The sequence below is a fragment of the Ceratotherium simum genome, chromosome 1 (assembly GCF_057802395.1).
Source record: "Ceratotherium simum simum isolate JZ-2026a chromosome 1, ASM5780239v1, whole genome shotgun sequence".
In the NCBI taxonomy this organism is placed as follows: Eukaryota; Metazoa; Chordata; class Mammalia; order Perissodactyla; family Rhinocerotidae; genus Ceratotherium; species Ceratotherium simum.
In genome coordinates, this window is record NC_141900.1 from 887,390 (window position 1) to 914,234 (window position 26,845).

At 44.0% G+C, this 26,845-nt stretch overlaps 1 protein-coding gene and 1 pseudogene across 7 annotated transcripts in view; both read right to left on the reverse strand.

The window, feature by feature from the left end:
* URGCP (upregulator of cell proliferation) overlaps positions 1 to 26,845 on the reverse strand; it is a 72,983-nt gene that overhangs the window by 18,333 nt on the left and 27,805 nt on the right. The window contains exons 1-3 of one of the 6 annotated variants that reach the window (XM_087437933.1): positions 24,940 to 26,592; positions 2,441 to 2,467; positions 2,067 to 2,137 (exon numbers count right to left, since the gene is read on the reverse strand). The exons of 1 other annotated variant lie outside the window; for it this stretch is intronic. In XM_087437933.1, coding sequence (XP_087294059.1) covers positions 2,067 to 2,137; positions 2,441 to 2,467; positions 24,940 to 24,953 — 112 coding nt within the window. In that variant the 5' untranslated portion in view covers positions 24,954 to 26,592. Of the gene's footprint in view, positions 1 to 2,034; positions 2,138 to 2,440; positions 2,468 to 24,939; positions 26,593 to 26,845 lie in introns of those variants that run through there. 4 more of the 6 variants (XM_004438315.3, XM_087438414.1, XM_014793620.2 and 1 more) reach the window with 4 other exon arrangements.
* Positions 2,443 to 26,845, reverse strand: part of LOC147918111 (NTF2-related export protein 2 pseudogene) — a 50,802-nt pseudogene continuing 26,399 nt past the window's right edge. Inside the window, exon 2 of the transcript XR_015554712.1 lies at positions 2,443 to 2,467. The product of XR_015554712.1 is annotated as an NTF2-related export protein 2 pseudogene (transcript). The remainder of the gene's footprint in view (positions 2,468 to 26,845) is intronic.

Consider the following 26,845-nt stretch of genomic DNA (forward strand, 5'->3'; position numbering starts at 1 on the left):
CAGAAGGAGCAACGAGCAATGAGAGCATATCCCCAGTATTTGGAAGACAGGGTTCTTTTTGCCTGCCCTGGCTCCTGCAAGCTGCTCCAGCATCATGTGCACAGCTGCCTGCCACTTGGCTGGGAGTGGGAGACAGGTAGCTGCTACTGTGCTAAGAGCTGAAATTGACCAAAATTAACTGCAATTTACCCTCCAAGTCTCCCCCTGGAAGTTGCAAGCCTTCAACAGACTCCCGAGTTCCAGAATAGTTCCATCATACAGATTCTGCTGCTGCAGTTGTTGTCCAGGTGGGGAGAAGGATTCTCCGTGCCTCCTGTTCCACCATCTTCCCAATCCTCTTAAATGGTTTTTAAATTTATTTTAAAAGAATGAGCTATGAAGTAGACTCCTCAGACTTGAGATAAGGTAAATAAATTCTATAGGAAGATTCTATAAAGCACAAACCAGGCAAAACTAATCTATGCTTTTAGAAGTTGGGAGAGTGTTTACCCCTGGCAGTGGAGGGGTGGGAAGTGATTAGAAGGGGAGCATCTGGGGTGATGGTTTTGTTTGGCTTCTGCATCTGGATGCTGGTTAACATAGGTCAGTTCATGTTTGTGAAAATTTATCAAGCTATACATTTGTAATATGGGCACTTTTCCATATGTATATTATACTTTAGTACAACTTTTTTTTTTAATCCTACAGATTGAAGAGCTTGCTTTAAGTCTTAAGAATAAAATATATGTGGAAGGAGAATTCACGTACCTCAGGAAGAAAATTTTTAAAAATAATTACAGGAGGCTTATTCACTAAAGAGAACTTTGGGGAAGGACCAGAGTGTCTCCGAGCCTCAGTTTCCTCAAATGAAACAAAAGACCGATAATAACTACCTTATGAGGTTGTCATTAAAAACTAAATAAGACAACGTACTTCACAGTAGGCATCCAGTAAGGTAATTCCTTTTCGTCAGCCCATCCCCAAGCTTTCTTTCCTGTTTTTCTAGAGCAACACTCTCCAATAGAACTTCCTGTGATGACGGAAATGTTCTATATCTGCACTGTTCAATATGCAGCCACTAGCTACATGGCTACTGAGAACTTGAAATATGGCTAGTGTGGCTAAGGACCTGAATTTTTTATTTTGTTTAATTTTAAATTGTGTGCCTAGTGGCTACTGTACTGAAGAGCATGGTTCTAGATCTTGAGAAAGAGAAGGACTTGGTGCAATTACTGCTTGATCCCAACTTTGCTATAAAACTTGACCAACTGGTCATTAATTTCCATAGTGCCTACCTTCTAGAATTTAAGTTCCATTAAGACAAAGATTTTTGGCCATTTCATTCATTATTGTTTACTACATACACAATGCCAGTACCTAGTAAGTAGTCAATAAATATTTGTTTGAATGAATAAAATAAAATAAAATTTGACTAACCCAAACTTATTTGCATGTTTTTGTGGGGTTATTTTTGCATAACACTATTAATATCCAATACAACACATTCCTTTTGAGAAGCACCAAATTAATGAGAGAGAGATCCAAAATGAGTTACTAAGAGAAATTAAGATGTCTAGAGTGTGGCCACCACACCTTAAAGCTGAAGTCATGAGGGGCAGCTACAGCCCCACTCCCCAAATTCCAAGAAAGAAAAACCAGCTTATGTGGACCATGACCAGGAAGACCACAAGCCCTAGTCTGCCCAGGACATTCCCAATTTATACCTGTTGTCCAAGCAGCACACAGCTTTCACTCTCAGAAGTGCCCAGTTTAGAAACTAGACAGTCACCCTAAACATGACTCAGGGTGACAGTTATGACACACTCAAATTGGAGTGATGTGTTCCTGGTAAACTGTGATAATTACCTGTTTAAAACTGAATCCTATTTTGAATATATGAAGGAAGCTTCAAAGACACTTACATAGAATCTTCTTATAAAAAAAAAAACAATAACAAAAAACAAAAGCCTCATGCTTATTTATTTTTGAGGTCCGTGCTCCCCAGCCCAGGGCAGTGCTAGAATCCAGAATTCCAATGGGATAGAAGAAACATACCTGCTTCTGAGTGGGTCCAAGCCTAACCTTACCTGCAATGGCCACAGCTGTTCGTCCCTCAGATGCCTTTATTTCTGGGGCCACTTCTCCCAAATCTGAATGTCTGAAACAATTTCAGAAGAAAATTATAATTAAAATAATGAAATACCACTTTCACCTATCAAATTGGCTGCATATCAAAATCTCTTGGGGAGCCTTTAAAAACTACAAATCCTGGTCACACCCCAGATCCTCGAAAGCAGAATCTCAGAGCCAGGACTGGCCATCATTGCTTTTAAAAGTGCCCTCAATGATTCTAATGTGCAGCCACAGTTGAGAAACACTGGTCTAGAAAAATCAGCACTCTCAAAAACTGTGGGCCAGAGCATAAATATAGCCATTCAGAAAGACATAAAAATGTACATACCCTTTGACCAGTGATTCCACTTCTATCCTAAGGAAATAATTAAGATTTAGTTACAAAGACGTTGATGTCAGCTTTATATATAATAGTGAAAAATTGGATGCCTTTTAAAGTAAAGTCCAATAGCAGGGAATTATTTGGTACAGTCTTATTCTGCAACCATTACAAAATATTCTATGGATCTCATTTTGTGGACAAAAAGATGTTGGATGATATGTTATGGAATGATGTTAATGATATGTTCATTAGTGGGGGGTGGGAAGTTAGGTTACAGAACAATATGTATAATGTGATTACAATTTAATAAAATTGTGTATATTTATCTATAGGTGTATATAGGGAGATGTAGAAGGATGTTCATCAAAAGTGAATAGTATGGGTGGGAGGGATGAACCTGAATTCTTTTAAGTATGTTTGATAACTATAGTCCATTTAAGAATAAACTATTTTAGGCATATCACAGGAATGAGCAAATGTGTTGATTTTGTCAGGCGCCAGAGTTCCACTGTTGAAGAAAGGACATACAAATAAGGAATGGAGGACATTAGAGAAAGACCTCGCAGAGGTACACTGGCATTGGAGGTACTATTGTGAACTCATGACTTTTTCCATGCATGCTTGTGTGCATGTGTGTATGCATATTTGTGCATACATGCAAGTATTTCCTAGCTATGTCCACTGAAAGGGTGGAGAACCACAGACACTATCACAGCAGTGAGCACACCAAGCACCCTTTAATATCATTCCACACTAAAAGACAACAGGTCTCCTTGGAGAAATGGCTGATTCCAGGGCTGCGGCAGGGAAAGAACGAGATGAACCTGAGCATCTTATTTTAGAAAATAAGGAAGTGCTCCATAAAGGGCTGGGGCATGTCACAGGACACAGGAGCCAGCTTGAAGGGGCTCCCAGTGCCAAGTCTGGGACAATTTGAGCATGAACATAATTAAATATAGTAATTCATTAAAAACCAATGAAAAATAGGAATTAATGAGTCCATATAGATAATAAATAGGTAAACAAATGGGGGGATAAAAGAAGGTTCTTGCTTACAACAGAATGCTAATGTGGAGGGGTGCTGAAGTTGGAATAGCATTGTTTTGCAACCATCTTAATCAAGACTGGTTCAAGCAAGAAACGTCAACGAATACCAGCTCTTGGAGGAAAATGTTGACGAGGAGCAAGATATGTCTCAAAATGTCTCCTCACAGACTGCTTATTACGTGCCAGGGAGAAAAAAACCTAGTACTTATACTTGACTGGGTGACCAAAGCCAGTGACAGTGGGGACAGATGGCCATTGTGTGCTCCCAGCTGTGGTACCCTGAGAAAGGACACAGTATCACCTATGCAGTATTCTGGCTGAGAATGTAGAACACTAAAGTAATCATGTGGACAAAACCAAAATGAAATATTATGCTAGAGGTGGATAACTGTATTATCCCAAAGTATGAATGTCATAAAAGACAAAAAATGATTGAAGAAATGTTCCAGATTAAGAGACATGAAAACAAAATGCAATACTTAATCCTAGACTGGATCCTGAACTAGAAGGAGAAATTTTGGGGTCCACTGACAAAACTGAAATATGGGTGCCATAAATGTTAAATGTATTGATGTTGATAACTACTGTGGTTATGTAAGAGAGTATCTCTATTCTTAGGAAATAGACACTGGAGAATTTAGGGATAAAGGGTGATAATGTATGCAACTTATTCTCTAATAGTTAAGAAGAAAATTACATGTGTGCATTTATATGTGTATGTGTGTATACACATATATACACATAGAGAGAGATGGCAAGAGACAGAGAAAGAATGATAAATAAGAATGGTAAATGAGCTAAAATGTTAAGAACAGGAGACTTTGTTTTTTTTTTTTTTTTTTTTAAAGATTTTATTTATTTATTTTCCCCCCAAAGCCCCAGTAGATAGTTGTATGTCATAGGTGCACATCCTTCTAGTTGCTGTATGTGGGACGCGGCCTCAGCACGGCCGGAGAAGCGGTGCGCCGGTGCACGCCGGGGATCCGAACCCGGCCCGCCAGCAGCAGAGCGCGCGCACTTAACCGCTAAGCCACGGGGCCGGCCCAAGAACAGGAGACTTTGGATAAGGGACCTTTTTATTTTTGTAATTTATGTCTAAGTAGAAATTACTTCCAAATAAAAAGTTTAAAAAGTTAACAGTGGTTAGTTATTTCTGGGTAGTAAGATATCAGTTTATTTTGTCTTATTTGAATTTTTTTCAATAGAAGAAGCATGTATTAATTTAGTAAAGTTAAAAGAGCTATTAAAATGATGCTGTCAGTGGGGGGGTGGGTCACGGCCAGTATAAGATATGTGGGTGCCCCAAGAAGATTTGATAATCTGGTGCTCTTCAAACCAATGTTCTTCCAATACTGTATTTAATGTAGTTTGGGGCAGGCCCCCTCAGAGACAAGCAACCCAGCTCCATTTAATTCATCAGCAAGACAAACATTGTGTGTTAAATCAAATCCACCCTCCTAGAGGAAGTATCAGGACCCTTGGTTGTTATTCCAGCATGTTCCTTGGGGGTCTCGTCCTCTGCTCTCTCTGAGGAGAGTTCCAGTTACCACAATGGTCACTGTGTTCATGGCTGTTTTAGCCTCTTTACAGTGCAGAGCACTAAGCAACTCTCTGACTTAATCTGACCCTGAAAAATGGGAGTTTTCATTGTCTTCTCTTCACTTTTCTGCAAAGAACATATATTGCTTTTGTAATAAGAAAAAAAAGTAACCTTAAAAAAGAAAACAACATGATTGGTTAAAAATCATTCCCCAGAGGGGAAGAAGCAGGCCTGGCCTGGCAGCAGCCATGGCACCATGCCTGAGATCCCAGGCAGGCAGAGGCCAGAGGACAGGTATTTACAGCCCAGGGCGTTGCCAGGCCTCTTCCCACTGCACATGGGCTCTCAGGACACACTCTCCAGGTAGTTCCCAGGACAGGAGCTTAACTTCAACCCTTTCTTCCCACACGAGAAAGCAGGGAACAAGAGTGACACTATCACAGGGACGACCTTGAGTTTGTGCTAACTTATAAAAATATAAATAGGGCCAGCCCCATGGCTTAGCAATTAAGTGCACGCGCTCTGCCACTGGCGGCCCCGGTTCGGTCCTGAGCGTGCACCAACGCACCGCTTCTCCAGCCATGCTGAGGCCGCGTCCCACATACAGCAACTAGAAGGATGTGCAACTATGACATACAACTATCTACCGGGGCTTTGGGGAAACCAAAAAAAAAGGAGGAGGATTGGCAATAGATGTTAGCTCAGAGCCGGTCTTCCTCAGCAAAAAGAGGAGGATTAGCATGGATGTTAGCTCAGGGCTGATCTTCCTCAAAAAAAAAAAAATAATAAAATAAATAAATAAATAAATAGAATTCTGTACTTTATTCTTGTCAACAAACTTCACACCTGATTGAGTCCCTGTGTTATAAACTGAAGGCAGTGCCAAGCTTTGAGGAGAGAACAGCAACAGAATCTCACCTTTGTCCAATGCTTTTTAATTTACAACTCTGCTTTCAATACTTGTATGGCCTGAATTGTGTTCCCTCAAATTCCTATGTTGAAAGCCTAACCCCCAATGTGACTGTATTTGGAGATGGAGCCTTTAGGGGGGTAATTAAGCTTGAATGAGGTCCTAAGCGTGGGGCACTGATCTGATGGGATCCGTGTCCTGTAAGAGGAGGACACCTCTATACGAGCTTGCTCTCTGCAGGCGCACAGAAAAGGCCACATGAGGACACAGCAAGAAGGGGGCTGTCTACAAGCCAGGGAGAGAGGCCTCAGGAGAAACTGAATCTGCTCACACTATGATCTGGGACTTCCAACCTCCAGAACTGCGAGAAATAAATGTCTGTTAATTCAGTCTGTAGTACTTTGTTACGGCAGCCTGAGCCGATTAATATAATACCCGAAACCATCCTGCAAGGTGGAAACAGGAATCAAGGCGGTCAGGCCAAGGGATCTGCCCAGCATCACCAAGCTAGCAAGCACATAGCCAGAACCCAAACATGAATCTTCTGGTTCCCTCTGGCTCTTTTTTTTTTTTTTTTTGTGAGGAAGATCAGCCCTGAGCTAACACCCGTGCTAATCCTCCTCTTTTTGCTGAGGAAGACCAGCTCTGAGCTCACATCTATTGCCAATCCTCCTCCTTTTTTTTTTTTTTCCCCAAAGCCCCGGTAGATAGTTGTATGTCATAGTTGCACATCCTTCTAGTTGCTGTATGTGGGACGCGGGCTCAGCATGGCCGGACAAGCGGCGCGTCAATGCGTGCCCAGGATCCAAACCCAGGCCGCCAGTAGTGGAGCGTGCGCACTTAACCACTAAGCCACGGGCCGGCCCTGGCTCATTATTTTTAAGGCTTGGATAGGTTTTAGGTAACTTATAATTACAGCTAGTAATTATAAAAATCATAAAAACCAGACTATCTGCCAACTTTTCTAAGCACGCAGCCTTGCTAAGCCGCCTCCTGCCTGTCCACAAGCAGGCCAGACCAAGACCGCAAAAACCAACAGCACTTCCAATGGCCCCAGACACGGGCAAGGGGGCTTTCTGCAAAGCAGTTTTTGAAAATTACTAACATCATTAATATCTTTTTCTGATTCCAAAAATACAAGAATAAAATATAGAAAAGAACCAAGAAAATGCCTTTGCTCTCTGAAAATTACTCAATATGTTAACCAATCCTCTCCCCCTTTTAATCTATTCATGTTGCTATAGCTCACTCCATCAAATGACATATAGGACTACGTTCTATGTGCCCCGTTTTACTCCCTTACTAGGGGCTATTTAGGTTTCAGTCTTCTCCTGAGGCCCACACTGGTCCTCTCAAGAACCCAGGGCATGGAGCCAAAAGTGGAACCCAGCTCAGGCACTGCCCAGGAGCCACCAGCCGAGGCCTGGCATGGGCATGGGCTCCTGGTCTCTATGCTGCCCAGGCCTATGGCCTCATGTCGTGATGGCGCCATGGCTCGCCTTCCCTCCTGGGGGCACCTCCCCACACAGACTTCTCCTCAGGGAAAGGGGTGATCTGATCCCCAGTGTGTCTAGCAATTCTTTCGCACTAAGTTGGTAAGCAGATACCCTGATTGTACACAGGGCTCCTTTCAAGTCTAGCAGGCAGAATCAAGACCCTGACAACTCCAGGCCACCTGCCTCACTGGCTGTCTCTTTAGGAGACAGGACAAGGCATCTTGTCCTTGCCCTTTTTTCTCTCTTTTTCCAATTGCCCAACAGAATTACCTGAGGAGCTTTTCTACTTTGCGGAACTAATAAAAGAAACCTCATGTAAATTAAGAGTCAGGAAGGCCTGTAAGGGGAGCCCTCACGCTCTATCATTCATCGTCAATTACTCCAACCAGGAAGAGACTGTACACTTGCATCTGGACAGAAGGGTGTTTACTGCTTTACTACCCAACAGGAGGAAGGAAGATTTCTCTCTGCTTGGCAACAGCCCAGCCAATGAGAGGCTGCAGCACCGCAGCCAATGGGAAGCCTCTATACTTTGGACTCCCAGTTTCCTCCAATGGACTTTTTATTACAGCCCCTCCCCACTCCTCCTCTTTCCCTATAAAAGCAAGCTCCCTGGGCCAGCGCAGTGGCTTAGCGGTTAAGTGCGCGCGCTCCACTGTCGGGGGCCCAGGTTCGGATCCCGGGTGCACACTAACGCACTGCTTCTCCAGCCACGCTGAGGCGGCATCCCACATACAGCAGCTAGAAAGATGTGCAGCTATGACATACAACTATCTACTGGGGCTTTGGGGGAAAAATAAATAAAGAAAAATTAAAAAAAAAAAAAAAAAAAAGCAAGCTCCCTTCCTTCCACCTTCAGATTTGCTTATGGTCTGCCACAGCCTGCATATCCCAAATTGCAATTCTTTTGGTTGTTCCCAAATAAAGTCATTCTGTGGGTAAAACAACTGGCCAATCCACTTTTTCAGTTGACATAAATGGTGTCTGAAAGTGGGGTCCAAAGGAGGCAACCCCTGAGAGACAGCAAGCCCCAGAATCGGGCAAGGTACCCATACTGAGCCCCTTGTGCTCATCGCTTCTGTGAGTCACCATCTACTTTTGGTTTAGTGAATCTCCTCTTGGATTCTTTTTTTTTTTTTTTTTTTTTTTTTAGATTTTATTTATTTATTTTTCCCCCAAAGCCCCAGTACATAGTTGTCTGTCATAGCTGCACATCCTTCTAGTTGCTGTATGTGGGATGCGGCCTCAGCATGGCTGGAGGAGTGGTGCCTCGGTGCGCACCCGGGATCCGAACCCGGGCCGCCGGCAGCGGAGAGCACGCACTTAACCGCTAAGCCACGGGGCCGGCCCTCCTCTTGGATTCTGAGCTCCACACCCTTTGCATTTTGAGCTCTCCTACTTTATTTGGGATCAGGAGAGGCTTTGTCCTCTTGGGGAAGGGACTTTGTCCTTCCTAGTTCAAGGCTCTGTCCTTGAGTTCAAGGCTTCACTCTTGGGGAGTAGTCAGTTATTTTCTGAAGAGTGCAGTAGAAGGATTTCTTTTGGGGATTGAGCCTGCTGAGAATCCAGGAATTTTCTTTGGTTTTCAGATTCCTTTTGGAATCAGGGCTAGGAATCTAGCAACTTTCTTGGGTTTTCAAAGGAATTTCAGAAATGGGATCCCAGTCATCTAAATGTTCTGAGGGAAACCCTCCTTCAGGGACCCTGGCCAGGTTTATGTTTAAGAAACATGGGATCCCCACATACACATTTTTAACTAAGTGGGCTAAACAGACCAAGAGTCGTCTGGAATGACAATGGCCATTATAGCGCACTTTTGATCTCCCCAAACTTGTTTTTCATAAAAGCAAATTGGAAGATCATGGCTCTAAAATTAAACAAAATGAATGATATGTTTATTTTAATTGGGACCTGGAGGGTTCCAAATGTGCACAAGACTCTAAAATTGCCTCACTACAAGATAATGTGTCTAAATTAGCCGAGAGAACTAAAAAACTGAGGGAGAACAAAATGGCTTCACAAGCCTCATGTTCCCCTCCACCTTCTTCTTCTTCGTTTTTTTGTGAGGAAGATCAGCCCTGAGTTAACATCTGATGCCAATCCTCCTCTGTTTTGCTGAGGAAGACTGGCCCTGGGCTAACATCTGTGCCCATCTTCCTCTACTTTATATGGGACGCTGCCACAGCATGGCTTGACAAGTGGTGCGTCGGTGCGCGCCCAGGATCTGAACCTGCGAACCCCGAGCCGCTGCAGCAGAGCACGTGCACCTAACCCATAAGCCACCAGGCCGGCCCCTCCACCTTCTCCTTTGACTCAGGTGCCATCTTGTTTGTCTTCCCAGACTCTTTTATCTCAGACTCTGCCCCAGCAGCCATCTTGTGTTCAGGCTTCACCCCTGATGTCATCTTCCTCTTTCTCTTCTGCTCCTCCACTCTTATTCATTTATTAGGCCAAGATTAATTAGAAAAATACCACGCTGGAATTTCTTCCTGTCAAAAGGGGGAAAAAGTTCTAAAATTTGACAGCATGCAAATAAAAATCTTCAGTTAAAAAAAAAAAGATTCTTGGGGCCGGCCCCGTGGCTTAGCGGTTAAGTGCGCGCTCCGCTATTGGCGGCCCCGGGTTCGGATCCTGGGTGCACACTGACCCACCGCTCATCCAGCCACGCTGAGGCGGCGTCCTACATACGGCAACTAGAAGGATGTGCAACTATGACATACAACTATCTACTGAGGCTTTGGGGAGAAAAAGGAGGAGGACTGGCATGGATGTTAGCTCAGGGCTGATCTTCCTCACACACAAAAAAAGATTCTTTGGCCATCTGAGCAGGTAACCTAACTTAGTCTATCTGCCAGAAACAATTTGGATCCAACTCTTCCTTTGAGTTTTGTAACTGAGACATGGCTAAGATTTTTGAAACAAGAGCTGTAAGATCTCTGTTTATGTCTATACATCTACGGATGTATGATATATACATGTGATTTTTTTTAACCTCCAGATGATATTGCCAAAATTAATTTGTAAAGAGCTCTATTTAATTGTCATAAAGAAAATGAAGCATTTATATAAACGAAGTATACTCTCAGAAATATAGAAACTAACCCAAATGCTTTCCACATTTACATGATCTGGAATTAATCTTTAGTAAATAAAAGCTAGCTTAGGATTGTTGGTTTAATTGAAACAAGCATGTCTTTAGAGTTATCAACACTGAATATAATGCAGACACAACTTTCATTCTACCTGGGTTTATTAAGTTCATGTTATCTCTGTTGCAAAATTTGTCAGCAAGAAAAATAACTTTAGATGATGGCTAACTGCTTTAATGTCACACAAAGTTTTTGTGAGTAATCTAAACATAATTGTTGGAAACAAATGATTTAGATAGATGAAACTGGGACAAGAGTTTTTAGGAGCAATAATTATATTTTATCGTATGTGTGCTTAAAAATAGCTTCCAAAATCTTTTTGGTAACTTGAGACTTTAGAGTTTTGCTAAGTTAAATTAAATGATGGCATTTCATTGAATATCTGGATCATTTTCCAAACAAGATAAAATACTAAAACATTAATTACTGAACATAGGTTCATCCACTTTTGGCTTCCTATTGCAAAGATACTAAAGGTAAATTTGGGTCTGTTAGTAACCGAGTCTTGTGCCACATCGAAAGGTTATAAATGTGCCAGTCCACAACTGCTTACTTCTTAGTTTTCACTAGAAATTAAGGATTCTAAGGGTTAAGAATTCTAAGATATGTAACTGAAGCTACTATAAACAAAAAGGGAAATATCTCAGTATGCAAGGAAAGTAGGATGTGTGTTTTGGTAAAAGACGGTATGAGGAATAGAAATGCATTTTGTTGAAGGGGAGAAAAAAAGCAATTTTGTCCTACAGAGAGGCTGGTTATTTCAGAATGGGAAAGAGGAAAACATAGGACAAAATCTGAATGTAAAAGACAGTTGTAGGAAGTTTATGGAAAGGAATCTTGGGAAAGGAATTTTATGTGTGGTCAGGACTGGCTAAGATCAGAGTGAGTGAGTTTTAATATCAGAAGTAAGCTGATGCAAAATTAAAATGTGGCTTTCTTTTCTGTGAGAGGACAAGGTTTTCTTGGCCTATTAGTCTACTTTTAATAACATTGTAAAAGCTTCTTTACCTTTTAAGTAATATACCTAGAAAACAGAGATTTTGTGTTGTATCAAAATAACTTCCTGTGTTGTTTTTATCAGGTCTTTAATTACAGTCATGCGCTGCATAACAACGTTTTGGTCAACGCATATATGACGGTGGTCCCATAAGATTTGTACCATATAGGCTAGGTGTGTAGCAGGCTATACCATCTAGGTTTGTGTGAGTACATTCTATGATGTTCGCACAATGACAAAATTGCCTAATGGCACATTTCTCAGAATGTATCCCTGTCGTTAAGCAACATATGACTGTACTTAGGAAAACTAAGCTTTCTTAATGTTAAAGAAGTTAAGTTTTGCTTACAACTATGTAACCTTCTGTATTTGCCTTTGAAATCTTCTATTGTTACTTTGGTCAAATAGATATAGTGTTATCACTTGTAATTCTACTTACTATCTAAACACATATGTCACAAAAATATCCAAATTTCCTTTTCAGTTGTATTATAATGAACCCTCATCTGATGCCTATCTATTGCCTTTTTTTTACGTCTTTTGTCATTCACAGTTATTGTTTCACAATGCTGATGCTTTTACAAATATGTTTCATCTTCAAAGAGACTCATGGAAAAGACTTTGACAAGTACTCTGGAATAAAAGTTTTTGATAACTTTAAGATCATAACACTCAACTGGATAAGAATTTCTAAAACTCAAATGGAAAACTGACTGCTTTAATGTTTTGTTTTCTGGATGTAAAGGATCCCTTTTTTCTCCTCTCCTTTAAGCTATCTATAATTTACAGCCATTTGGTAAAGTGTATCTTTGCAACAAAAGTTGAAGCATTTATCTTTCTCTCCCTACTGGATCCCTGCAGAATTTGGAAACTCTTAAGTATTCTCTTCATGACAATATATGTATTGGCATAAATTCAAAGAGAATCTAGTCTCCTTATAACAGGACATAATTGGAAATATTGGCTAATTATACCATGACTTTGACCAGATTACCATATTCAAGAGAGATGTATATAGACTCAGAGATGACCAGATAGCTTTAAGGAACTCCTTGGAAAAATCTATCTAGTACCTTTCTTACAAGGTAGATAGATTATTTCCAGCAAAATAGTCTTTAAAAAGTGAGCTTATATAGTCAATCACTAGTCATGCTGCATGTATATAAATAATTAGCCCAAGTTTAATACAACAAATTAGTTTTACTATGATTATTTTTAATAAAAATGGGGGCTGGGCTGGCCCTGTGGCTTAGTGGTTAAGTGCGCGCGTTCCGCTACTGGTGGCCCGGGTTCAGATCCCGGGTGCGCACCGACACACCGCTTCTCCAGCCATGCTGAGGCGACGTCCCACATACAGCAACTAGAAGGATGTGCAACTATGACATACAACTATCTACTGGGGCTTTGGGGAAAAAAAAAAGGAGGAGGATTGGCAATAGATGTGAGCTCAGAGCTGGTCTTCCTCAGCAAAAAGAGGAGGATTAGCATGGATGTTAGCTCAGGGCTGATCTTCCTCACAGAAAAAAATAAATAAATAAATAAACAAAATTGTTAAAAAAAAAATGGGGGTAATTGTGGAGAGAGAAATTATGTTTGCACCTTTGTAGATATTAAATTCTAGTCCTACTAATTGTCTTTAAGGTTTTGTTATATACCTATAAGCTAGACTGGATCCTAAATTCTTCTAGTTTCTTTAAATGTCTGGCTACAATTCTCCAAACTAACATTTCCAATTTTTAGTGCCCTTGAAATATCCTTGGAAGGATCTATACTAAGTCCTCCTCACTACCCAGATGGCAGCCAAACTTCAGAGACTTGAGCCTTGGGTACACATCTCATAGCTAAAGAAGGCTTCACCTGACATCTGATTCTGTAAAAATGCTTGGGACCTCTAAATCAAATTGACTACGAAGAGAAGCAGCCAACATCTGAGGCAGATAGCTTTCTCAAGATGACTAGACCAGGCCTGTATACCCTCTTCCCACTGTTGTTTCTTTTCTCTCTTTTTCCTGAAAGGACAATGCTCTTGTCCACATTTTCCAATCCCTTGCAAAAAGCGGAAACCTCTCTGATTGCTGGATTTGCCATCAGAAACCTCCTTCTGTCCAAGACAGTAATGACCCTTTAGTTCATCCTGTGAGTAATTTTAATGGGATTCCAGATGCCATTGTCTGTTTAAATTGTTCTGCAGGCCTATTTTATAGAGTCGGTGCTAAGCACGCCTAAACTTGTTCCTTGCTTTAATTTAACTCAACCTTGGGTGGCAAAAATGAGATCTTTTGAATATCTGTATGAAAAATTCTGTAGGACTGCCAATGTAACCCAGGCCATTTGTAAATTTCTTGATCTACCCATATATTTAGGCAACCTCTCAGTATTTAACAATATAATGTCTGAGCCTTGGTTGGATAACGCAAATGCCTCTATGCCAATGAATGAGTCTACAGATACCCCCGGTTATGCGGGAGCCTTATGTACACCCCTTGGTTACACCTTCATATGTGGAAGTTTTGGTAATGACCTTTATGCTTGGGCAGCTCATTACTTTGACAGCTGGAGAATACAAGGACAGTGTGCCCTTGCTGTATTCACTGTCCTATTCTCTCTCCATAACCAAACAGAGACCTCTCATTGGCCCGTTCCATAAACCACTAAAACCACTTTCAACAAGAACTTCCAGGAGGCATATGTGATTTTGGGTTTGCCTTTGCTGGGAGAGCTTTCTTTCCACAAATTGGAGTGAGTGCCAATGAACAAATGATCAGGAATCTATCCCTGACACTAGAAGAGTTGGCGAACTCCACAGCCAGGGCAATTTCAGCTCAGCAATAGTCGCTTACCTCATTGGTCAAGGTAGTTTTGGATAATTGTACAGCCCTTGAGTATCTACTTGCTGAGCAAGGAGGCGTCTGTGCAGTGGCAAACACCCCATTACACATGAATAAATGCCTCTGGGGAAGTGGAAACCCAATTACATAAAATTAGAGAGCAAGCACATTGGCTACAACCAATTTCACCTAACAACCCACTGTCTTTTGATTTGTTCAGCTGGTTACCTTCAGGTCTGGGCTCCTGGTTTAGAGCCATCCTGCAAACTATGCCTGTAGTATTGCTCTTAATGTTACTCTGTATACTTGTTGTGAAGTTCTGTACCTATTACCTGTTGAACTTCTGTAAAAATTATGTGCCCAATAAGGTGATGCTGGCTCAGCAATTCAAGATCATCGCCAATGCTTATGACCTTGATGAAATATAGACTTTAAATGGGAAATGCCTGGGAGAGTTCTCCCTCCTAATCTTCCTTGTTACTCACATGTGGCCTAAATGGTTTCTAATCACTGTGTAATTTCCCTATAACATGGGACACAATAACCAGGAAATGTCTTCCTGGCACCAAGGGACAAGACCACTATGTGCAGAGAACTTTCAGAGAAAGATCTTGATCAAAAGGAAAATGTGGAATTAATCAAAGAAACCTCAACTAAGTTGGAGTTGGGAAGGCCTGCAGGGGGAGCTCTCGTGTGCCGTTATACATCAGTCACTCCCAACAGGAGGAATTACGCTTGCATCTCTCCCAGGAAGCTGTTTACTACTTTACTACTCAGCAGGAGGAAGAAAGATTTCTCTCTCCACCTGGCAACAGCACAGCCAACAAGAGACGCACCCCAACCAGTGGGAGCCTCTACACTTTGGACTCCCAATTTCCTCCAGTGGCCTTTCTGTTTATTACAGCCCCTCCCCACCCCAACCCCCTCTTTCCCTATAAAAGCAAGCTCCCCTCCTTTGCTCTGCAGATGTGCCTATGGTCTGCCATAGCTTGCATAACCTGAATTGGAAGTCTTTTCGTTGTTTCTTTTTTTTTTAAAGATTTTTTTTATTTTTTTTAATTTATTTATTTTCCCCCCAAAGCCCCAGTAGATAGTTGTATGTCATAGCTGCACATCCTTCTAGTTGCTGTATGTGGGACGCGGCCTCAGCATGGTCAGAGAAGCGGTGTGTTGGTGCGCGCCCAGGATCCGAACCCGGGCTGCCAGCAGCAGAGCGCGCGCACTTAACCGCTAAGCCACGGGGCCGGCCCTTTTCGTTGTTTCTGAATAAACTCTTCTTGTGGGTAAAACAAATGGCCAATTCACTTTTTAAGTTGACAACTTACATCTGGAGATTCTGATTCAGGAGACCAGGGTGTTCAATGCACACTGACCCACCTCTGAAAATGGAGATGCTTGCTATCACCTCAGAGACAGGCCCTCCTTGGACAGTGTCCCTCAATGCCCAGAATAAACTGTCCAAACCTTGCAAGCAAGGCTAATTCTTAGCAACAAACCCAGCTCCTTCAATGGGCGGTACCAAAAAAACAAGATAGCATAGAAAACATTCCAAACCAGAAGAGTCTAGATAAATACAGGTACAATTGCTCACCATAGTGTAGTCAACAATGTATTATTAATTGCTTTGGATAATAGAGTCTGACTCAATTTTTGCTGTTTGATGCTGACAGCTTTCAAGACCTGCCACTTTCCCTCCCACCCCCTATCTGGGCCAGCTGACGAGAGAGCCTAGGGATTCCCTCCTTTGGTGCTGGCTGGGGACCCTCACCCCATTACAACCCCCAAAACAAAACCCCAAGCCAGATGCTCTGCCCAGAAAGCCTCACTAAATCAGTAAAAAATCTTTTCAAACTCTCTTGATATGTGTTATGGGTTGAACTGTGTCCCCCAAAAAGAGAGGCTCAAGTCCTAACCCCGGTCAAGTGAATGTGACCTTATTTGGAAATAGGGTCTTTGCAGATGTAATCAGTTAAATTAAGATGAGGTCATATCGGGGTACGGTAGGCCCCTAATGCAATGACTAGTATCCTTATAAGAGGAAAATTTGGATACATGGGGAGAAAAACGTACGACCATGGAGGCAGAGATTGGAGTGAAGCATCTACAATCCAAGGAATACCAAGGATTGCTGGCAGCCACCAAAAGCTAGGAGAGAGGCATGGGAAAGACTCTTCCTCATAGCCTCCAGAAGGAACCAACCCTGCTGACATCTTTCTGACTCCTAGCATACAGATACTTTAAGCCACCCGGTTTGTGATACTTTGTTACAGCATCCCTAGCAAACTAATACAGTGTATGTGTGGCTCTTTAGGCTGTATTGTTTCTGCCTTGTCTTGAGGTGGCGTTCTCCCCCATTTGTGTCTGTTTCTCTTCTCTGCTTCTTATAAGGATGCCAGTCATTGGATCATCGCCCACCCTAAAGCAGTATGACCTCATCTTAACAATCACATCTGCAAAGAGCCGATTTCCAAAAAGGTCACATTCACAGGTACTAGGGGTTAGGACTCCAACGTATGTTTCAGGGGGGACACAATTCAACCCAAAGCAAAACCCAAGCCAAAACTAGGGGCCATCCCACCCCTGCAGGGTGACCACATACTTTGAAAGTTTAAAACTCATTATGCAGCAGTGGGGACTGCCTGAGAAAACATGTGAAAAGTTTCCATCAAGCAGCACATGAGGACAAACAGATGTCAGATATTATAACAAGCAGCCAGCCCTGGTGGTCTAGTGGTTAAGACTCGGTGCTCTCACTGCCACAGACCGGGTTTGTGTCCTGATCAGAGAACCACACCACCCGTCTGTCTGTTGTCACACTGTGGCAGCTGCGTGTGGCTGTGATCCTGAAAGCTGTGCCACTGGGATTTCAAATACCAGCAGGGTCACCCACGGTGGACGGGTTTCAGCAGAGCTTCCCGACTAGACAGACTAGGAAGAAGGACCCAGCCACCCACTTCCAAAAAAACTGGCCAGGAAACCCTGTTAATAGCAGTGGAGCATTGTCTGATACGGCACTGGAAGGTGCGAGGATGGCGCAAGAAGACCGGGAAGGGTTCGCTCTGTTGGACACAGGGTCGCTAGAGTCAGAATCGACTTGAGGGCACTAACAACAACAGACAAGCACTGTGCAGCCTGGCAGTTTAGTCCCCCAAAACATGCTGGAGTGTGTGGGGAGCAAGATGGGGGGGCCACTGCTGTCCTCGTGCTTTTCTGCACCTAGAACCCCTCAACGGCAGGAAGAGGTGGCATACTGAGAAAGGGCACACCCTGCACGTGCTGGCAATGATGTCCTGACTGCTGGTGATGACCCTTCGGCAGGGCCCTGGGGCGATAACCATCGCAACACCCCAGCCTAAGACAGTTCCAGAAGAGAAATGGCATAATGAGCAACAGTCTTTGTTCCGGGCTCATGCTGTGGAGCCACCGTACAAGCTCTAAAACGCAGCCCTAATCCTCCAGGAGCCTACAGCAGAGTTAAGTTGGGAAGATATTATGAACACTCATTACACAAACTCTACAAAATACACATATGCTAGTCTATAAAACAAGGCTGGCCATCCCTGCCCTGCACACCTCATCAGGTTGCTCTAAGGATCCGGAGAGATTTACGTACATGAAGCAAGTTTACATAAGGCAGCCAATGTTCTCTTAGATTTATCCACATATTTATTTACTGGTAGTAACTCTTCCAGGAGCTTGGGACACATCAGTGAAGAACACAAATATCCCCACACTTAGCTTACATTCAACAAGGTGGGGGAGACTGACAATAAGCAATTTTTAAAGGTTTTAAATAGAGGATACATTGGAAGACATTAAGTGCTGTGGAAGAAAGACGGCATAGACCAGGATCAGGGTCTTAGCATGTGGTGAATTGGGGGACAGACTGCTGTAGTTAAAGGGTGGTCAGGGTGGGCCTCCTGGAGAAGGGGACATGCAAGTACAGGCTTGGCAGGAGGTGAGGGCATAAGCCATGTGGCTCCCTGGGGAGTGATCCAGTCAGAGGCCTGAGGGTGTTCAGTGATCAGAGGGAGGCCAGTGTGACTGGTATGGAGTGAGCAGGAGGAAAGCAGTAGGAGAGGTCAGGTAAGACCGAGCTTTCTAGGCCATAGAAAAGACTCCGGCTTTTATTCTGGAGGATGCTCTGAGTCCAAGGTAACACGCCTGTCTTATGTTGAGAACAGATGAGAGAGGACGAAGGTCAGACGTAGGTGGTAGCACCAGAGGCGACAACACAGGGTTGGGCTCTGCAAGTCTCTGTGAAGGACAGAGTGTGTGAGAAAGACAGAGTCCAGGAAACCTCCAAGTGTTCAGGCTCAATAGAGCTGCTACCATCTTACAGGGGAAGGTGGTGGGTGGGCAGGGCTGGAGGGGATCATGAGCAAGTTGGTACCATGGAGATGCTGCATAGACACAGGGGCTGGAACAGGCTTGGACGGCTTGCTGGGGAAGTCAGCCCTACACCGTGTACCGGAAAGACCACCTCGGCTCCTTTCCCAAAGACACATACTCTACCCACAACAAAGGCAGAATCAACTTGTTATTTATCCATGGTAACAGAAAGAAATTATGATCGGACCTGGAAAACCCAAAAAATCAACTGGAAAACTGAAAACCATGAGAATTAAGCTGGGGACACACAACAACTTTTTAAAAACTCAACCGCCTTCCTGTATACAAACATTAGTTTAGAAATGTGGAAGGAAAATTCCCGTTTATAGTACGAACAAGAGAAAATTTAAGAATATATGTAATAAACGTACAACACCCATATGAAAAGAATTTCTAAATACTAAAGAATATAAAAGATTTGAACAAATGAAAAGGCATATCCTTTTGGGGGAAAGGAAGGCTTAATATAATTTTTTAAGTCAACTCTCCCTGAACTAACCTGTAAGTGAATTTAGGTTCAAAAACAGACAAATTGATTCTATGGAGAATTATTTGTACAATAATAATCAGGAAAATTCTGAAAAAGAACAGCCGTGAAGGAGGACAAACCTGGCCAGATAGTAAAGATAGTACTAGCCACAGGGAATTAAGGTTGTAGTGCTGGCTCATGAATAGACAGTTCAGTAAAAGGAGAGCCCAGAAATAGGCCCAAATACAGTGGGCATTTCATCTCTGATCCAGGTAGCTTTGAGCATCTGGTGATTATGCAGCTAGAACAACCTGGAAAAAATAAAGGTCAATCCCTACTGCTTTTACCAAAATGAATACCAGCTGGATCTAAGATTCAAATTTGAAAACAAAACAAAAAATGCCCTGAAAGAAAATATTAAAGACTTATTTTTCTTAAAAAAAGATCTCAGTAGGGAAGCCTTCATGAAGTTAAAAGGCAAACGACAGACTGAGGAGAAGTATTTCTGACACAAATGACAAAGGCTCGTTTTCTCAACGTACAAAGATCTACCAATCCATACGAAAGAGCCAAGAATCAAAACAGAAAGAAAAATGACCAAGACCATCTCCAAAATGCATTTTGAGTTTAAAACAAAACAAGGGGGAGGACACAGAACCCCCGCTGCACCCTGCCACCCCAGTGCAGTCCTGGTTCTCAGACGGGAACAGGGTGCGAGGTGCCTGAATTTTCACCCAAGTCCCTTTTATACCTTTTGAAATTTGTACGATGCGCATGTATTACTTGTTTTTAAAAATAAGGCAACTAACAATTTTATAAAAAGTTACAATGGAGAGAGAATCTAAAGCAGAACCACCATGTGTGAATTACAGCAGGAAAGGCCTTTCCAACATGCAGGCAGCTCTCGGAATGCACAACCTCCGAGTGGGAATCCTGGAAAGGAAAGGATCCCCTTCTAAATTATTTCATTTTCAGGTATCTTTTGTAAAACTATAATTGAAGGTACAACCGCTACGCTAATACAGCTTCTTACTCCAACGAACCATGTGAACACATCCTTACTTCAGCTTCATCCAGAGCATGCTGGAGAGACACTGTGTGCTCTGTGGTCACAACAAAATACAGAATCCAACATTTCTGTTTGTGCCTCAGTAACCAAATTTAAACCAACCATCCAATTTAAACCAACCATACTTAATGGGGTCATTTTGCATCAAGTTTTAACTTAAACTGCTTTGCTGGGCCTCAGTTTCCTCATCTGTATAATGGGCATAATAACAGTACTTACATATAGGGTTGTTGTGAAAATTAAATAACATAATAGATGAAAAAGCACTTAGAATAAAACACTTTTTGGAAGTAGGCAGGATCTAAACTGAAAAGAACATTCCCTTGGACTGGAAAGCCTCTGCCACTTGTGGTTCTGGGTAAGAGGCCCTTCTCTGAGTTGGGCAGAGGTTGGCCACATGGTGATTCCACCCACAGACAGGTAAGTGAGGTCTGGTGAGCTGCTCTGCAGAGCCAGGGAAGCTTCAGCCTACAACACCCTCCTAGTTCTCCCATTTTCTCCAGTGGGGACACACTAGGGTGGCTGCTGGCTTGTTGGGCAATCCCAGATCCATGGGGAAAGAGCAAAGTCTGTGTCCTGCTGGCTAAGCCACATCCCTTCTTCAGAAGCCACAGCAGCTACTGACCAGGCTAAGGGCTCCTGTTGGACTTCTCCCAGGAGCAGACACACACCTTGTCTGAGGTACTCAGTGTTTCCTCCCCACAGTGTAGTCTGTGGGCCCTTTCCTCCTTTCCCTAGCCAGGCCAGAGGAGCCATCCTCCACCCAGTGTGAAGAGCCCGGAACTCTTCTGGCCCATTTGGACCAGGCCAGGCTCCAGTGGGAAAGCTGAGCCCTTCCCAGAAGGCAAAGCCCAGGATCCTTTTCTTCCCCACAAAATGACGGTGTTGGGAGAGACTCTTCCTGGACAGGGAACACAAAAGGTTAAAATTAAGTCTTAGGTACTTTTAAGTGTTCTGTGGATGTTAATGGGAGTGCTTTCAGCTGCCAACAGAGATGAGCCCTGAGAGGAGTGGCCATGAGAGCAGATGAGGTCCTAAGTGGAGCTCCTTTACCTCCTAGGACACGTCTCCTTACATTGCTTCTGGTCCAGTAAAGAGATTACTTAAGTGCTCAATGACCACATTTTCTGAAACAAAAATTTGAGGCGTATGAGTTCACTTATGGGAGGAGGGTGGTTAGAACTTCATGTTATCAATGAGATCAAAAAAAACTGGGACTATTTCTGAGGGACTAGAAGGGGTCAGAGACGAAGTTTCTGTCTTTAAAGACTGGGTGAATGAAGATGCCATTAGCTTCTTATTTCTTGACTCAATAATTCCATCAGACAGGCTAAACTTTTAAAGTTTGATGTCATCATGTGTTGGGAGGTAAAGAGAGCCCTTAAAATCTGGTGGTAGAAGGGAAAGGTGGTACAACCATTTATGAGGATACTTTGATAGTGTCAACTACAAATGGACAGGCCCCTGACCACAAGGTCCAGTTCTTTTTATCTACTCTAGAAAAACACTTGTGCATGTCCAGAGGGAGACACCAATGTGCAGCATTATCTTACAGAGAAAACTGGAAACATTCTCAAGTAAATAACATAACCATGCCACAGAATATTATAAAAGTGTCAAAATTTAGATAGATCTGTTCCTTGTTCTGACATGGAAAGATTTTCAAAGCATACTGTTGGGTGAATAAAGCAAGCTGTGGAACAGTATGAGAGCATTTACGTAAAAACAGAGCTAATAACTGGTTAAGACAGCAAATTTTACGTTAAGTGTATTTTAATATATTTTATACTATACTATAAATTATAATTATATAAAATATAATATTTTAAATAATTTTAATATACCACAATAAAAAATTGGGGGGGAAAACAGAGCAAAGAACAAACATAACATGTAAATGTCTGTCAGGATACTTGCCTAAGATGGGGGGGGGACTCTAGCAGTATTTGTAAGGCTCTCTGATAAGAATAAAGACCTAATTAAAAATACACCAAAATTTTAAGAGCAGTGGTCTATGAAAAGTCTAGTTACATTTGAATTTTATTCTCTCTTTTATACTCTTTTGTTTTTCAAATTATCTACCATCAACAATCTGAAAAATATATATACTTTGCACAGGTAATCTAGGTTTGCTATCCCTCTAGGTGGGTGTGGAGAGATGGTAGTAACATTGCTGAGGGTAGGAGCCCCTTCAAGACGGGCTACAAATGATGAAGCCCTTGGTCTCAGGAAAATACACACCAACCTCCAAGGCTGCATTCAATTTCAGGGAACACAGGGACCCCAGAAACCCACCCATGAAGTGTGAACCCTTGGTTAAGAGCCTTTGATTGAGACGACATTTAAAGCTGCAGAAATGGATGCAATCATGCAAAGAATGTGTGTGCAGATTAGCAGAGATGGACTGTAGAACCCAAGGGAACTCCAACAAGGAAGGAGCAGGCAGAGCACGGAAGACAGGAGGTGGGGGCCATAGGAGTGGAGGGCAGTCGGTAGCAGGGTGATGAGCTCCATCTCTCCTGCCCCCTCTGCCTCCTCCACACCGCTGTCGCATAGATTCTCCAGGAGCTCGACTGACAAACACCCTTCAGTGAGCAGTAGGCAGTGAGCCCACACATGAGGCCAGGTGCCACAGTCTGGCCCAGCCTCCTTCTCTGGCCCTTCTCCACTTAGCTCCAAACACACCGGGCTGTGGGTCATCTCAAATATATCTTTTCTCTGATGCCTTCATTCTTGCCATTTTCTTTTGCACAACGCCTCGCACATTGGTAGGGTCCTCAAAGATTGTCAGGAAATCTTTCCTTCCCAACTCTTTTATGGAGACTGTCACTTAGGAAAGCACACGGGATTTGGAGGCTCCTGCACGAAAGCCCAGCAGGAATCAGGGCTCCCCTCCCAGCCCTGCCCCGAATCTCTGGACTTGTTCCCAGAGCACCTAGTCTAGCAGGCTGAATGTCTGCTGGTCAGCTGAGACAGGCAAGAGGATCACAGGAAGCCATGTCTCCCAGTGAAGCCTGCAGAGTGGACACTTGGGGGTTACATCTAGAGATGTGGACTGTCCCCAAATTTGTACATACCATAATAAGTGCATAGTTCTCTCTATAAAATGAAATAAAGTATACCAAAAGTTTGTGACCTCAGCTTTGCAATGGGTACCCCTCAGAAAATTACATATTAATACCAACTGCAGACTCACGGGGTCAATCACAAATAGTTGGAACTGCAAATATCAAATCTGCATTAATGCCACCTACAGGGACACAGTTTAGGGTCTATTGGCTCACAGAGGGGCATACCAGCCCAGAAATAAGTCTACTCCTGACCCATATCTACAAAGTTGTGGGCTTGGACACCAAATGCACCATTTCTTTTCAAGGGCCTCATGGCAGCCCCACATAGGCTCAGCCACCCCTGCTGCCTCCAGGGGGCCCTGCATCACCCTTTCCTGACAAGAGAGGCAGTAACACAGCGGGACCTTGAACCCCTGGGTGAATCAGCCTGGTCTTCTGAGGGATGGGCTGCTGTTTACTCTATTTATGAGCTCAAAGCACTGGGTATTTCGTGAGCACTGCTCCCCAAACCTAGAAAGACAGCAAGTAGATGGAAAACGCCCATGACTTGGCTGGAGTCAAATCCAGGCTGCTCCATTAAGGCCCACTGCACTGAGCCAGTTCACTCCACGGCATGGCTCAGGCGTCACCTGTAAGAGGCCTGCTATCCATCATCTCTACCACACAGGCCTCGACACCTGTAAATGCTCTTCGTGAAATGTAAAGATGTACAATTTGAATTGCTATCACAGCCACTAGTCTAAGACCCTCTGAATGGCAGACAACAGTCAAACGAAGAATTTTACCAACTAAAGCAATGACCTTGAGACTAATTTTCCTCCTCTGTGAAGTGAAGATGTTGGATCACTTCTTTCATTCCCAGCTTTCATGACTAGCTAAATTACCAAAACAAAAAGTAATCATAATGAAACGCTGAGGTTTTATTTCGCAAATAAGGATCTAAAAAAAAAATGACAACTCTGTCATCATTATTCGCTAAAAGGAACACGTTAACACGAAGACAGTAAAAGAGAGCTGATGTCAGAATAGGGGCAGCCATCCCACCAGGGCCCGCGGCCCGGCCGACCAGGCGCCCCGGACCGGGCCGGCGCGGGGTGCCCCCAGCCCTCGCTCCTAACGTTCAGGCCACGTCCCGACGGCGGTGAGAACCCAGCATCAACTCCGACGCGAGCAAGTGGAAAAAACACAGACCGAGGGCCGGGCGGCAGGCGCCCGCCGACACCCGGCGCCCGGGGCGGAGCGGCTCCGAGGCCTGGGGCGCCGGGGGCCGCGCCGCACTGCCCGCCCTCCCCCGGCCCTGGCCCCGGCGCCCCCGGATCCCGCCCGCGCGCCGCTCTCCTCCGCCCGCGCCCCCGCCGCCCCCCGCCCGGCCGCGTCCGCCCAAGGTCGGCGGGAGCGGACCCGGGGCCTGGAGGGCGGCAGGGGTCCAGGGCCGGAGGGGCGGGGGTCCCGCAGGCCGGGGGGAGGCCCGCCCCCGCAGCCCCCACCTCGCAGCCCGCAGCCCCGACCCCAGCGCGGCCCCGAGCGCCGCACTCACCCGGGCGACGCCATGAGCGCGGCGAGGTCTCGGCGCTGCCGCCGCCTCCGCTTCCTCCACGCCGAGCGACTCCGCCGGGGAGGAGCCTCGCGCCGGCCACCGGCCGACCGCCCGGGCCGCTCCAGGCGGCGGGGCTCGGGGAGGGGCCGGGGGTGCAGGGAGGGGGCCAGGGACACGCGGAGGGGGCTGGGGAGCGCGGGCTGGGGGCCTGGGGTCGACCCGAGAAGGGCTGTGGGCCCGTTGTACGATAGGGGTGCGGCCGGGTATCGGCTCGGGGAGGCGGGGGACGGGATGTGAGTGGGCCTGGGGTCAGCTCGGGGCGGCAGGGGCGAGGGGAGCACGGGGTTGGCACCGGGGGCGTGGGGCGGCCCACGTCGGCCTGCAGCGCGGACCCGCCCACCTGCCCAGGTGCCCCAGGTGCTCAATCTCCGGGACTCGCCAGGAGGCTCCTCTGGTGCAAAACCAGCCGAAAACCTGCCCTCGGGCCACGACGCAGCTGCCGGATTTTGGTGAAGTCAACACCTCCCTGCGATTTGAGTTTAATTTCCGTAAGAAAAGCCTTTCCTTAGTCCAGCAGTACAAGGCGTTGTTATTATTATTAAGCAAAACAACAGCTTTGCTATTTCTTACTTGCTGTGCTGTCTTGTACAAGTTGCTGGCCTCTCCGAGCCAGTTACCCCCGTAAAATGTGTGTAAAATCACATTGTGGAGCCCTAAGGACTGTGGGCACTTTTATTATTATTTATGTTGCATTATTAAGCAATAATAATGAGTCTGGAATTCCTGCATTGGTGTTTCACAGCATCACTTGTGGGTGCTTGAGCCTCAGTTCCTGTCTCAGCAAAATGAGTTTTCAGAAGTAATTGAGCTCTTGTAAGTGAAAACGCTTAACAAAAATCTCTGAACAATATAAACCACTGTTGATCACATTTTTGTTATATTAAATATAACTAATCATTATTTTATTATTTTTACCAATAAGAATAAGAGACAACAAAGCAGTGACTGAAAGCCTTGGCTCTGGAACCAGAATACCTGGGTTGAAATCTGGGCTCAGCTAATTACCAGCTCTGGAACCTCAGGCAAGGTAGAACCTTCCCAGAGCCATCGTTTCCTCATTTGAAAAATAGGGATAATAATGGGTTCCTTCCTCTCTCTGAGGGTTGAATGAGTTAATATGTGTAAAGTGATTAATACATTGCCAGGTACATGGTCTCTTTCCTTCCCTGAGAATCCATCCTTGTTCCCTTCAGTAAAATACAAGGTCGCAATTGTTGTCTTGAGTTCAGAAAACAATTAATGCTCTGTCAATGTGAGCTGATAAGTAAAGCCACAGGGGCTTATTAAACCCAATTTAGGTATAAATCCAAGAGGACTAGGGTTAGAAAGAGTTTGGGGAGTGGGCAACCACTAAATGGCCTGATTGAAGGCAGCAATGATTGCCACTGGAGTGAGGGAGGTCAGGTAATATTTTTAAATAAACTTTGTTTTAAAATATATTTAAAAATAAGTAATATATGTTCACTGAAATTAAATATTCTTCCTCAACATGTTTTAGTGAGTATGTGGCATTTCACAGCCGAACACACATTCTTCTCAAGTGCAAATGGAACATTCTCTAGGATAGACCATATGTTAGACCACAAAATAAGTCTTAATAAATTTAACAAGATTTAAATCATACAAAGTATCTTTTCTGATTACAATAAAACTAGACACCAAAAATAGAAGGAAAACTGTAAAATTCACAAATATGTGGAAATTAAACAACACACTCAAACAGCTGATGGATTAAAGAATAAATCACAAGGAAATTAGAAAATACTTTGACAAAAATAAAAATAAAAACACAACATACCAAAACTTATGTGAGGCAGCAAAATTAGTGCTAAGAGGGAATTTTATA